Below are 13,467 nucleotides of genomic sequence, written 5' to 3' on the forward strand. Positions count from 1 at the left end.
GTGTATGAGAGAACGTTCTCAATAAGTAATGTGCATTTTTTGATTGCATTCTTTTTATTGCATTCTTGTAATCATGTTACAAATCTGCTCTCCTGACTTCATTAAACTTATTATAGATTGCAATTTTATGTTATTGTTTTTAACTTTAAAACAGCACAGGAAACTTTAAAGCTACAATAAYTGTTCTCTGCTCCCCATCATATTACAATATGATGGGGAGCAGAGAACAACCTGACTGGAATTCAATTTTTTGCAGCAGTYCTATCTGACAAAGGTTCGGAGAAAAAAAAATATCTGTGCAGCAAGGACATGTTTTTCCATCTTAATACGAATAGTTAAAGGAGATATTCTGTCTATGAAATGTGTGTTTTCATTCCCTTCTGTTTATTTTATTTTATTTATTTATTTATTCATTTTTGTGTGTGTGTGCTGTGTGGAGAAGTCATGTAGATCACTTATTAACCAAACTCAGAATTTAAAAGGATCCTTGTTGAATGTCACACTCAGGTTTTTTGAAATGCATAATAGTCTGTAAAAGGTTTCTCTAGAGYTCTGCACTATTTCATTGTTTACACGTTGGAAGACCTGTGTCCCTGTTTCACCAGACATTCCCACGAGTGCCTGAGAAACCARCAACTCAGTCACAGAATGACCTTCTTTTCTCTTTTCATTTTGCTTCCTTCTCCACATCTCTTCATGTCAATCATCTTCTCTGCCTCCTTCAGCCCCCCCCCAACCCATTTTTATTTATTCTGTTTGGGCAGACATCCAGGGCAGATCGTTGCTTTCAGGATTTCATTAAAACTATGTTGATGGAGCACTCTGCCCAGCCTAAGTAAATGTGCTCAAGCCCATTTGAGTGTGCATTGTTTGGAAATAGATTACTGACGTCGGTGAAGGAAAGGCAAGGAGAAGAGGGAATGGGGGAGGAAAAAAGAACAGGGAGCGAAAGATCCACSTATTCGTCTTCCAGATGGCTTAGAAAGTTTGTTTAGGATCGCAAAACAAAGTTAAAAAATAAAAGCTGAGTAAAAACAACAAGTGCTGGACGCCTCTGCAGTAAGCTTATCTGGGATGTTCCTGCATGTCGGTGACAACTGTTCATTGGACTGTGACGGCTAGGTGTGTACCGAATTTTGCCTCATTTCACATCAGCATGTCTGTGACAGACTACATGGAGTTWCCTGCACATTAGTGGCTCCGTAGCTCAAACTAAAGCCAAGACTTGACAGGTGTTTCACATCCTTGCTATGTGTCTCACAGTCGAAGACACACATTACCTGACCTGCAAATGTTTATCCTTCCTCTCGTCGACGTGGGGCTGTCACAAGGAAACGCGCCGGTCCGACCATGAAACCTCTGAAACGGACAGTCCCAGCACCTCTCTTTCACCGTCACACTTCAGACCCATCACGAGCTGTCACTGCTGGTCATGACCTGTCAGAGGCGGTCACAACCAGGTGGAGCCAGTCACGTACTGTAATCTCACTTTGTTGGTATAGCGATGACAGCCGTCTCAAATGTTAGCTCAAGGTTTTCAGGGTTGGAATTCTGTGTGCAAACATGGCTAGATGTGTTATCCGCCCCGAATATGTAGGAAGGAACTTCTCTGTGTGTATGTGTGTGTGCGCGCGCCACCATAATTTAGTGGTTTCGCACCCATAGGAACGCTCACTTTTTATTTAAAGTGCCAAAACTTATCAACCAGAAAATTGAACCACCTGATATTGCTAGAAAATCAAGCCCTGCGTGTCACCTACTGTACTTATATGCAGAGTTTTGTGAAGTATATTATTAGATTTTTCTCCACTCAAGTCTTAGAAGTTCTGCGGCTGCAGTGACCATAAAGTGTGGCTCGTCCGCACGCATTCTGAGTTAACTGTCTGAAATAATAGGAGCGTTTGAATTCTGCCTTATAAAACGATATTTCACTTCAATGCAAACAGGAAAAAACAGCTCTTTCTGTTTTCAATAGCCAGCACTGTATAGTTTCTCCCATGCTTAAAGGCTTCAGAAGCTTCTTCTTTGGTGTTGACATTAGACCTATTTTTACATCTCATCATCACTACTTTGCCCCCCAACCAATTTCCCCTAAGTATTGATGTTTTTTTTTGTAAAAAAATAGATTTTTTTGTTATGTTTTTTGCCTTTGTCTCTGTATGCATGAGCTGTTCAGCACTGCATGTTATTGAAGCGGGATTTTGGCAGAGCTATCACTGGCCCACAGCAGTAATTACCGAGGGTGTGCATAGCTGCCTCTGACTCACCCGGCTTGGAAATGTTGTTACAAATGTCTGTCTCATTGGTGGCACACTGGGAGCATCTTGTGAAGCCCGTATCTTTGTTCAGACCATTTCAGCGATGCTCAGCTCATATCCTAACAGGGTCCTAGGGCGTGGGACCAGATGTATAAACTGAGCAGAAAGGAAAGCATGTTACAAAGAGAGATTGTAATAGATTTGCTGGAAGCAAGTCATTGTTTTTTTTTCTGCTACTCTGCATTTATTTTTTCATTTTTTTTCATTTGATGTATTTTTATTTGAACAAGATTTTTGACATAAGACATTTTCCCTAGAGGTAAAACAAAAACAACAAAAAGCAGGGTTGGTCATTTTAAGATAAATTTTTGCAGGGAATATATTTTTACCGTACCAGTGTGGTCTCCATGCACTCCATCATTAAGAAGGGCATGCAAGAGAGCCCCGTGTTTTCAGTCTWGATGAAATGATTCAGACATGAGCTAAACTACGATATGAGCTGAGCACTGAAGTCATGCAAGTTCACACAGCCTTTATTCACTTATTGATCTCTTCTTCACATCCTTTCTTACTTTTTCACTGACTTTTTATAGCCAAAAACCTAATGCTGCACCTCTGATTGCTTTTTACACTCCCTCGTGTCTTTTTTATTTAACCTTTGCTGATATCCTCCATGAGGCGAATCCATGTCTTCTTGCAGCGTGTTCTGATAGCAGACCCCCTTCCACTGTCAAATATCAAACCTCTCTTCTGGGTCAGCAAATTCTTCRTGGTTAAAGGGGACAMATGCAAAATCCRCTTTTGTAGCCGGCAAATGCATTTKGTTGTGTATTTGGAGTCTCTARGAGAACAGAAAAATTAAATCAAGTCTCTCTCGGTGCTGCAGATATATTTTTGTATTTTTTTAGGTCATGTTCATCAACCCGTTCAGTTTTCTTTGTTTTTATGACTATTTCTGAACTATTAAGTCAAATTATTTGYGRCGGAACTGCCAAATAAGCTCTGGACTTACCAACTACAATTTCTTTGTCTTCATTCTCCTCTCGCTCTGWGTCAGACAACTGCTCCAACATGTGAGACTGAATGGACAAGTCCTCCATTGTTGACAACTTTTAATTAATTTGTAAATAAAAGTGTCTGTGCCACTATAGTAAAAAAAAACTGAAAAAACTATCAAACTGGAATGAACTGCTCTGTAAGCTGAAAAGGGGAAAGTAGTGCATCTTTTGTATTTAAAGAGACAGCCTCAAAACAAGTTGATCTGAGACACACCTCAGAAAAGGGGTGAAAGAGGGGCTTGYRGATAAGGAGGAATTCAGACCAAAGCATTGCAGTTCCTCTTTAAGTAGACCCCAACTGAATGATTTAAATGTGAAAAAAGAGGTTTTAAAAGCATGAAATGTCTCATTTAAAGCCTTAATATTTGTGTTTTGTAGGAAGGTCAAGTCCTCCATATTAGTAACATAACTAGTGGTGGTTCTGCTTATCCAATAACCCACTATTAGCAGAACTAATATTTTGATGAAGCATTTAGCATTTGCATTAACTTTATTAACTTGGAGGACTTAGCATGTGCTACATTAATGTTATTGTTTTTTTACCGGAAAAAAACTCTTGCAATATGATCACAATACACATTCTTGATATTTTCAATATAATTGCCTATCATAAGCAGCTGTTTTTGATAATGCTGAAGCCTTGCCTATATCAAACAGTCTTTGCTTTGGGTCACACAGTGACATGGGGTGTGTTGAGTAATTAATAATTAAAGGGAAAACGGCTGCTCATGAACATTTACATGTACAGAGCCAGGGAGAGGTGTTTTGTTTATGTTTGTTTTCATTTTAAAATAATTAATTCATCTTAAAAAGACTTTTCAAAATAATTTGACTCTTACCGTGGTCATAGCAACGCTGCTGCATGCTTGTAGTGAGGAAAGTCTTTGTACCGGTAAAGTTTGTTGCCGTTTCCTCGTCTGCAGTGAAGAGCTTCTGCATCTTGAAAAGAAAATTAAAAGAAAAAAAAAAACGTTTAAATCCAAAAGAAGTCCCACTCTTTGTTTGACTTAAGAAACCTGTGGCTGGTTGGTCCGTGAGGCTGTCTGTCAGCATTACGGCGGCCCGTGTTCTCAGGAGCCAGTGAGTAAAGTATCTGCCACTAACCTTGCTGAAGCGTAACAGACGGGGGTGTCTCTGCTCCATATCATCTCATCTGTGTGTCTTCTGAATGAGCTGAGGTGGTCAGAACACACGTCAATAACAACACGGGGAATCTCCTACTATATGTTTGTCCAACTTTTCATAGCAGCCTTGTGGAAATTTGGTGGCTAACCTCACGTGTCTCATACCGTCAGAATTTTTATATACAGTCATTAATATATTTTGATTTTTGCGGAATAACTAAATATCTTCATACCGCACAATTTACTGATAATCTGTACAACTTGAGAGCTACATCAACCTGCAATACATAAAAGTGCTACACACAAAAAAAGAAAAGAAAAGAGGCAATCAGACACAAGCAGACAACATGGGTAAACCAACCGTTTTCAAAGAGGATATATTCTCGCTTTGGGTGGTCTGTGCTGGTCTCTCTTGGGGTTGTTTCTAACAGGAGCTTATCCCCAAACGCTCAGGTTCAGTTAAATGGCATTATTGAGCTGGTGATGAACTCAACTCAGATGCGGGGGGGGGGGGGGGGGGGGGGGGGTTGGCTATGTGTTTGACTCTGTCTATTGGTTTTGTGTGTGCGCACACACACACACACACACAGTGCGCACACAAACATCTCGTTGTGTGCGCACCCGTTTCCCAGCTGGGTTTGTTTGAATGCATACGTGGAATTTGAAACAAGCAGCTGTCAATTTCAGTCAACAGCACGCGTGGCGTGTCTTAGGCCCAGGTAGCCTAATTACAGCCAAAAACGCTCAATAAGGAGCAATTGCCCAGACCTATCTTCCTTTCGTCAAACAAGGCTGCAGGAGACAAGGCACCAGCAAATGTAAAGTCGGTCGATGACTGTCCACAGTACCTCTAGAGATGGGCAGAATGTCTCATGAATATTTTGGCTGCAGGTGGACGATTTAAAGAATAAAAAATTGAACTTGTAGCAGTCAAGACAAGTCCTGTGTTTTTCAGAATAATGGCCTACTTTAATTCACTAGAAGAACTTCATCATCATTTTAGAACTCTGACATTACTGTAATTCAACCATCCTGTCTCTTTGTCCCCTCAGGGTGGAAAGATACCGGTGAGGTGGACGGCACCAGAGGCTATCGCTTACAGAAAGTTCACCTCAGCCAGTGATGTGTGGAGTTATGGCATTGTCATGTGGGAAGTGATGTCATATGGAGAGAGGCCTTACTGGGACATGTCCAATCAGGATGTAAGTATGTTTAAACATCTATGGTGTTTAATCAGTGTGATATTTTTAATGCATTATAATCAATAATTAAATCATCAGTAATCCATAGAGGTAAGTGCTTAATGAAGAAAACCTGTCCAGAACCAAAAAAAGTGAACTTTTTGTTTTTAAGATTAATAATTCTTCCAGTTTTCTGTTGAAAAATCAAATTTCTTCTTATACAAAGAAAATAAATGAATTTCTTGTCTTTCTGTGTTACAAARGGAAATTTCTACTAAACATTTAAAAGTAGTTGTATGGACTCCATACTGCCACATTTCTTRCAGTTAAAACAGAAAAAAAATAAAGGGCATCTATCCCAACTGGTTGTAAAGGCTGTGAAAAGTTACATGTGAACCAAAAAGCCAATTTTAAGTCAGCTTTAAAAGATCAGAGAYGACAGAGCTCAAGGCAGCCATTCATTCATTGTTTGAGTTGCACCAATAAAGTCACCAGGCAGACATTATGCAAAAGTATTTATTTATTTATTTTATGATGAGGTAATGAAAGAATTCTGGACTAAAAATCTCARTTGTTAAAAGGAGTGTTGTATGTTTTTTGAAAAGTGAGTCCTTTCTTTGTAGCCCCAGTCTTCCTTTTTTTTTCTTCCAGAAAAAAAGCTGCAGTACTCAACCGCAGGGATTTGTTTCAGTGTACATGTGGATTTGTGTTTTCAGTTTATATGAAAAGAAAAGCAATAACTACCCAACGTTTAAAAAAAGCCTTTACAGTACTGAAGAATGTGGCATGTTCCAACATTCAATTGTCTATTTCATTCAAATAAAAAAAGGTACATAAACATGAGAACAGGAGTCATAAAATTAATTCTTAATTTTCTACCATACAAATAAAGTTTTATGACATTTACCTCCAAGACTTCATATGAAACAAAAAAAAAGGTAAAACATTTTCTTTTTTCCTGCTAGTTTCATCTCAAAGCACATCCCTAAAGATGTCCTTGACTCTGACTTTGAAAGTAGACTTATCAYGGGCAAATCCTCACACGATCCCTTTCCTTCCTGGCCAGCTTTTGAGAGCAATGACTGATTGCTGAGAGCTCTGCTTTGTTCCCCGTGTCCGCTTGGACAAGGTCCATCCTCACAGGCACAGACACAAACATGCGCAACCATTGGATTTRGTCCCATACTATGAGGTCCTTCTCCCTAAGCGTTCCCTTTGCGAGACAACTAGCCAACCATCAGGCCTCGRTGGACCTTACTCCACCAGGAGTGTCCAACCAAGCAGATGTTGCCTCAGTGGGCCAGCAGCAAACACTGCCTGGTGGGACTGGCACCACTCAGCAAGTCTGCTTTCACAGAACACACAAACTCACACTATTATAACACACACACACACATTCTTTTTTTTCTCTATTTTGCATCTTCTTCCAAACCCACACAAAAGTTGAAGCCACTGTTTTCTTTCTTTTTTAAATCTCCTCATTGCTAGATATAGTATCAAAACCCTTTCTTATACCCCTCCCACTGCCTTTATTTCCTTTTTCTCCATAAATGCCATTTATGCAGATTCTGCTACGAAGCACTAAGATTCAAACTGGAGTTGGCAATCTACAGAAAAGTGCCTATTTATAAGGATGGTGTCTTTTGCACTGGTTATTACATTAGTCTTTTATCTTGCAACTGAAAGACAGAAGATGGCATCTGCACAGATAGGTTARACTTATTGAAATTGTAATGCTAGGTCCATCTGTGTATTCTTAATGCTTAGTTTTCAAAGGCCTTTCATAGATGCTGAATAAGCATGCTTCACTTATTACATTGTATAACATTTTGTTTAGGTATGTTCTTTTTTTAAACCCACTTTAAATCCAAAAATAAAGTGCCTTAACCTCAAGATGCATTGCCACTACTTCAGTTAAAGTCTTGCATGTGTCTCAAGTTACAAACCAGTTTTYTAAACACTTGACTCCAACTGTGACTCCTCTGAAACTCTTAGTTGTTAAGTGCAACATAGCCTGAGAAGTTTTTTTAAGTGGCACATGTCAAGTGGATGTACTTAACGGCTTTAATTATTTGAAATCTGTCCATTCCTCCAGTGGCGCTCGCAGCACCACAGCCTGCTTTCGCTCTGTTTCCTCATTGTGTCCTCCAGGACTGACGTGATTGGCTAGTGTCAGGAAGAAGGGCACRTCAGCCTGAATGCAACTGTCACTTAAGCGAGCAGCAGGAGTAAGGAGTCATAGGGAGGGATACTGGCAGGGTTGGTGTGGGGCAGKTTGGAGTGTGTCATGACTATTTAGTGGCTACGCCAAGTGAAATCACAGAAAACTCCAATATTGTTGTTTTTAATGAAGTTCATGTTATCGCCTGTCTGCCAGTTGATACAAAAGTATTGAAACTGGCAGCAGCTGGATGCTAYGTACCACAAATGTAATCAGACATTTAAAAATGTTAAGTTGCCTATTTTTTAATGTTTTGTCATTGCCTTTTGTTTAACATGTTTCTTGTACTAAACAGTTTTCAATTTTCTTGTACAAGCAACCATTGGTGCCCAGTTGCCTTTCAAAYCAAAAAAGCATTTTTTTATAGATACAGACATATTTGGAGATTTGCTTCTCCCTTAGAAAAAGAGATAGAGCATAWTTAGTACAAATAAGATGGTGATCACTGTTAACCAGAAAGGTATTTTTCACATTTTTGTAAACATTCATGTGTTGATTGACAGACACAGTTTGCTGCAAGATGTTGCTTTGAACAAACTCAAAGGGTGGTCTAAAATATGTTGGTTGTTTTGTTTTTTGTTTGTTTGTTTTGTTTTGTTTTCTTGCATATTTTATGATAATTTGCTGAAGAAGAAAATCTAAATAAGTTAAAGGCCTGTGAAGGAGTGCATWTTACCTGCTGCCTTTCATACCAGAGTTTTAGACTAAGTTCATCTTGTAATGAACAAGATAGAACTCAGTGTCAAAGCATCGACTGGTATGCCTCTGCCTGCCCTGCAGTCATCTTTATTGAAAGCACTGGCATGCAGTTACCTTTTTACCTCTATTTTTGGACTTACATATTCTAAGAAGTATGTAACTATATCAACAATGTCGCAACAATGCGGGACAGACAGCCAGAGAACAGTATGCCTCCGCCCACTGTAACCAATGTTACAGTCAACTTTGGAAATAATTCTGTGCAATCTTTCAGCTATTACCTCATCAAATTTTACCTAGTTATTGTAAGATCGGCCTGAGTTATAGCCATTTTGTGTTGTCTAATGTTGATTGGCTGTAGAAGACAGCTTCAATGTGATTGAGTCTGGGGATGTCCAAAAACCAGTTTTTCTTAAACTGAGTATGAGTAGAAGTACTTCCGTTTGGGAACTATCTGACACCAAGTACAGATACAGAGTACTTACTGAGGTAGAACTTAAACATTAAACGATAACTTTAAAACTGCATTATTTTATTTAGAACAAGATGTCTCTCCTACCTCATAACTCTTCAGCCTTTCTGACTGTAGATCAAATACAGTATGGTAATATTGCAAGTATTTTAAAATAAATAAAAAAAGACAAATAAGATTTTCTTTCAACTTGCAAAACTTTCTTAAACATGTAAAACTTTTCACTTGAAATGCAAACTGCAGCAATGGCGTATCACTATCCTTTTTTCCTCCAAGGTGATCAATGCTATTGAACAGGATTATCGCTTGCCACCCCCCATGGACTGCCCCAGTGCCTTGCACCAACTGATGCTGGACTGTTGGCAGAAAGACCGCAACGTGCGACCTCGCTTTGCAGACATTGTCAGCACCCTGGACAAGATGATCCGTAACCCTACCAGCCTCAAAGCTGTAGCCAACATGCCTGCAGTGTGAGTAAAACACTTTGGAAGACACAGATTGAATATTAACTTGATATTAAGAGTGGTCAAATCATCTGTTTGTGTAGCATTTCCTCACAAACTAACTCAGCTCTCGCATGGTTTTCTTTTTTCTTTAATAATGGTATTACTCTTGATTGCATCAAACTTGAACTTTTTACCTTTTTTTTTGTACTTTTCTACCCAGTTCCAATACTGGCTTTTACCTTATAACCCTGTACTGATGAAGCACAAACAAGATGTAAGAAAAGCACATCATAAGCATACAAAATCATCTATTTACTAAAAAAAGCACATGGGATATTTTAATTTAAGAAATGCCACTAGCATTAACTTAGCAGTAATTAAATACAACATTTCCTCCAGTTTTTTAACTATATTTACCAAAGCATTTTTTTCTAAATCTAGTTAAGCAAAGTCAAATTGGATGTGGTCTGTCTCAGAGTCATTTGGCTTCTACAGAGATTAATTTGAACGTTCAGGTTGGCTGAACTACTGAGGGTCACTCAGAAGCCTGAAGCTGTTTGTTTTGGCTGTGTGAGTTGGGTCGCTGCCATGTTGCCCAAGGTGAACTTTTGGATTAATGTCAAGCTGAGTTTTTACAGTGAAGCATGCTAGTCCATAAGGTCTCTGTGGAATGGACACTTTTGTGAGACATTTTGGGTTTTCATTTGAAGACATTGCTGGCCTGAAAATGACGTGTCTTCTTAAACAAACCTACATAAACCAACCGTGCATTTTTTCTAGTTAATTTTAAAATCCTGCTTGCTATATTAAATCAAAATCATTGTCTTATCATTTTAACCCTTCCATCTCTCTTTTCCTTCTTTTCAGGCCTTCACAGCCACTGTTGGACAGATCCATACCGGACTTCAACACCTTCAGTTCAGTCGAGGACTGGCTCAGTGCCATTAAGATGAGCCAGTACAGAGACAACTTCCTCAACTCAGGCTTTACCTCCCTGCAGCTGGTGGCTCAGATGACCTCAGAGTGAGTTTGCTTGCCTTTTTGTGCAAATGAAGTATTCCAAACCCCCCTACGGCTGTTGATGGGCACACTTGTATAAAATGACTCCATGTTCAAGTGCTTGAATTTTTAGCATGAATGCAGCCAGTGACTCAAGTCATTCAGTGATTGCATTACATTGAAGACTGCGTGAGTAATAAAAATAGTACTTATTGCAACAAAAATAGTGCATATTTACTGTGGCGAGAGAAAATAATCATGTGCTACTTTGGTATTATGACAACAGTAAGATTTTTTTTAATTTAGTTTTAAGACTTCCAAATCATTTCAATGCACAACTTTAAGGAGTGTATTTACTCAAGGCTACTGGCGTGTTTAAGAGTAAGGGTCAGGGCAATATTTTTTCAAAATAACACAACCCCTACACTCAATTTATTTTAATTAACAATGTGATGAAAATGTAAAATTATTCAAACACTTTGATTAAAAATGTATGCTTGGGGCTTTAGTAATATTTATGCAGTCTGTTTGCAGTTCAAAGCAACATGTTTTGACCAAGTATTCTCTCAAGTCATATAGGATTAATTTTGAGGAAATGTGCTTTCTGTTCATCGCTGTTAGCTGTCTGTCCTGAAATTGTGCTTTCACATGTAGTGAAGGTATGACTGTAACTGCTTCAGAAAATGACAGGCCCTTTTCTGCTGGTACAATCGCATCTCATTCAAATGATCCATTCTACCTTCAATATGATGGGAATCCTTTCATCTGCGTCTTCAAAACAGGTTCTCGCTTTTTCAATTTCTTTTCCTCTGCCTCTTTTTTTCTATGTCTTCCTCTAGGGACTTGCTTAGAATAGGAGTGACCCTGGCAGGCCACCAGAAGAAAATCCTCAGTAACATTCAGTCCATGAGGGTGCAGATGAGCCAGTCACCTCCAACTATGGCATGACTGCAGGAGGCGCTGTGCCACGGAAAGGGCAGCATTCGCAGGACCAACAGCAGCAGCCCTCGAATGACCCCCGATCCATCGGAACGCGCCAGAGTCGAGACTATCGTCTTAATCTAACAATCTAGCATGGCAACAGGAGACCAGGGTCTACACTCCCACATGGATGACAGTTGTCATACTATCTGCACTCCATCCCAGGCATTCAGGGTCCAGACCTGGTACTGTTTCTTCATTGATCACAAAAGGAGGACAAATGTCAACGGCTGTGGTTTCAAACTGCTTTTGTGTCACCGTAAACTGAAACAACTCCAACAATCAGACAACACAGGGAGCAACTCACAAGTTCTAGCTTTGTGGTAAAATGAGTGAAACTGTTCTATGTTATCTGGAGTAAAACGAAACAACAAAAAAATATATATAATCGTAGACACGAGTGTGAGACATTTAGAAACCTGTGACCTGTGATTTTTATCCATACTGTTGTCAGTCTGTGAAATGAAGATGCCTTCACCTGGTGAGACGAAAAGGCCCGGAAGACGAAGAAGCAAATACCAGTAGAAGCAACTGGAGGGAGACGTATACAGGGATGTACAGTAAAGCACCATTTTCAATTTAGCATTTTTTTCTTTTCTTTTTATTTTTTTGGTTTGCTTTTTTAAAAATGTTTGTTTCAGTAATGTATCTTGAATGAACACATGAAATGTTAATCTTGTTTATATACAGTATATTGTTTTTTTTTTTTGTTTTTTTTTTAACATCTATTTGTTTTGCCACTATAGCAAGATGCCGCCCACTTGTCTTTCAACTAAAACACTACCTGTGGAGGTCTGGTCGGAAGGCCTTGCCAAATGACATTATAACCACCTCCGCCCAGAGAATTTAAATAGGTTTATCACTTGTTAAATATGATTATATCTTTCAGAATAAACCTTCATATTGAAGGTGTTATATATGAATATGTATGTACAGTACTCTCTGCTTGCATTTTTGGCAAAGACGTGTTGACTAGATTGTGATAGACACATGCGATGTGTAGTTTCCTATAATGCCCTGTTTTCCTAATTGAACAACAAACAATTGGTGTACATCTCCATGTTCCAGGGGCAACGCAATGATTTTGTGACAGAATCCTAGCTGAGGAAAATGTCCGATTAATCTTGGGTAAAGAACTGTTATTGTAAAGCTATAAGAAAATTGTTGTAGAAGTTTAAATAATTGAAAAAAAACACATTAACTGGAGATTGTGTGAAATGTGGGTGTACACATGCTGTCTGTCTCTTGCTGGTGAGCACTTACATGTACAGTTATGGTTTAGGTTGTATTTTCTTTTTTATTGTTTGTATTGGTTAACACCATGTGTTGGAGAATGAAAAGTTCGAGTCTTGGCAAACCTGCACCTAATGTACCAATAAGTAGGCTGCTGATCACATGGGAACAAACAAAAAAAAAAAACACTTTCATATCAAGTTAGTCTAAATCTAGCTGATTTTATTTCAGGGAAATCCATGTTAGAGCTTTACTTGAAGTGCTCCAGCAAGATTTTCCTCGAATTTGAAATGCATGGGAAAGCAAGTAATCAAGGCATTGGAAATCAGGGTGAATCAGCATCACTTCTCTACGCAGTGTAAATGAACATCTGGGTTGAGGTTTGCCAACAGGCACTAGATGCCATTTTGATGAACACACAGACTTTAACAGCCCTCACGGGCGCACTAATCACAATGCAACACGACCTTACACGGACTGCTGTAGTTAAGCTGCTGAGTTTATCTTTGCACCCTGGCTATATGTTATTACCATATGGATGGGTGAGTCGAAGCCAAATGCCATGCTGCTAAAGAGAGTTTCACTCATATATGAAATTGGCTACAGTACTCCCAAAGGAAGTCATTTGTGACAGCCTGTAAAATTACTTGTCAGTGTTGTTGAATATATTTGGAACCGTTCTGGGTACTGCACAACAAACTTCTTTTTCTTAGCTTGGGACTGGTGCTTTTTGGCTCTAGTTTAATTAGACTGTGCAAAATTGTGTTGCCTGCAAACAAATACTAACATATATAT

The 13,467-nt window shown here is 39.0% G+C and overlaps 1 protein-coding gene across 3 annotated transcripts in view; it reads left to right on the forward strand.

Annotated features, from left to right (window-relative positions):
* ephb1 (EPH receptor B1) overlaps positions 1-12,632 on the forward strand; it is a 160,809-nt gene extending 148,177 nt beyond the window's left edge. For all 3 annotated transcript variants that reach the window (XM_014032005.1, XM_014032021.1, XM_014032013.1), the window contains exons 13-16: positions 5,493-5,642; positions 9,290-9,483; positions 10,327-10,482; positions 11,298-12,632. In XM_014032005.1, the coding sequence (XP_013887459.1) occupies positions 5,493-5,642; positions 9,290-9,483; positions 10,327-10,482; positions 11,298-11,406 (609 nt within the window). In that variant the 3' untranslated portion in view covers positions 11,407-12,632. The remainder of the gene's footprint in view (positions 1-5,492; positions 5,643-9,289; positions 9,484-10,326; positions 10,483-11,297) is intronic.
* Positions 12,633-13,467: the final 835 nt, after the last annotated feature.

This window comes from Austrofundulus limnaeus, unplaced genomic scaffold (assembly GCF_001266775.1).
Source record: "Austrofundulus limnaeus strain Quisiro unplaced genomic scaffold, Austrofundulus_limnaeus-1.0 Scaffold6, whole genome shotgun sequence".
In the NCBI taxonomy this organism is placed as follows: Eukaryota; Metazoa; Chordata; class Actinopteri; order Cyprinodontiformes; family Rivulidae; genus Austrofundulus; species Austrofundulus limnaeus.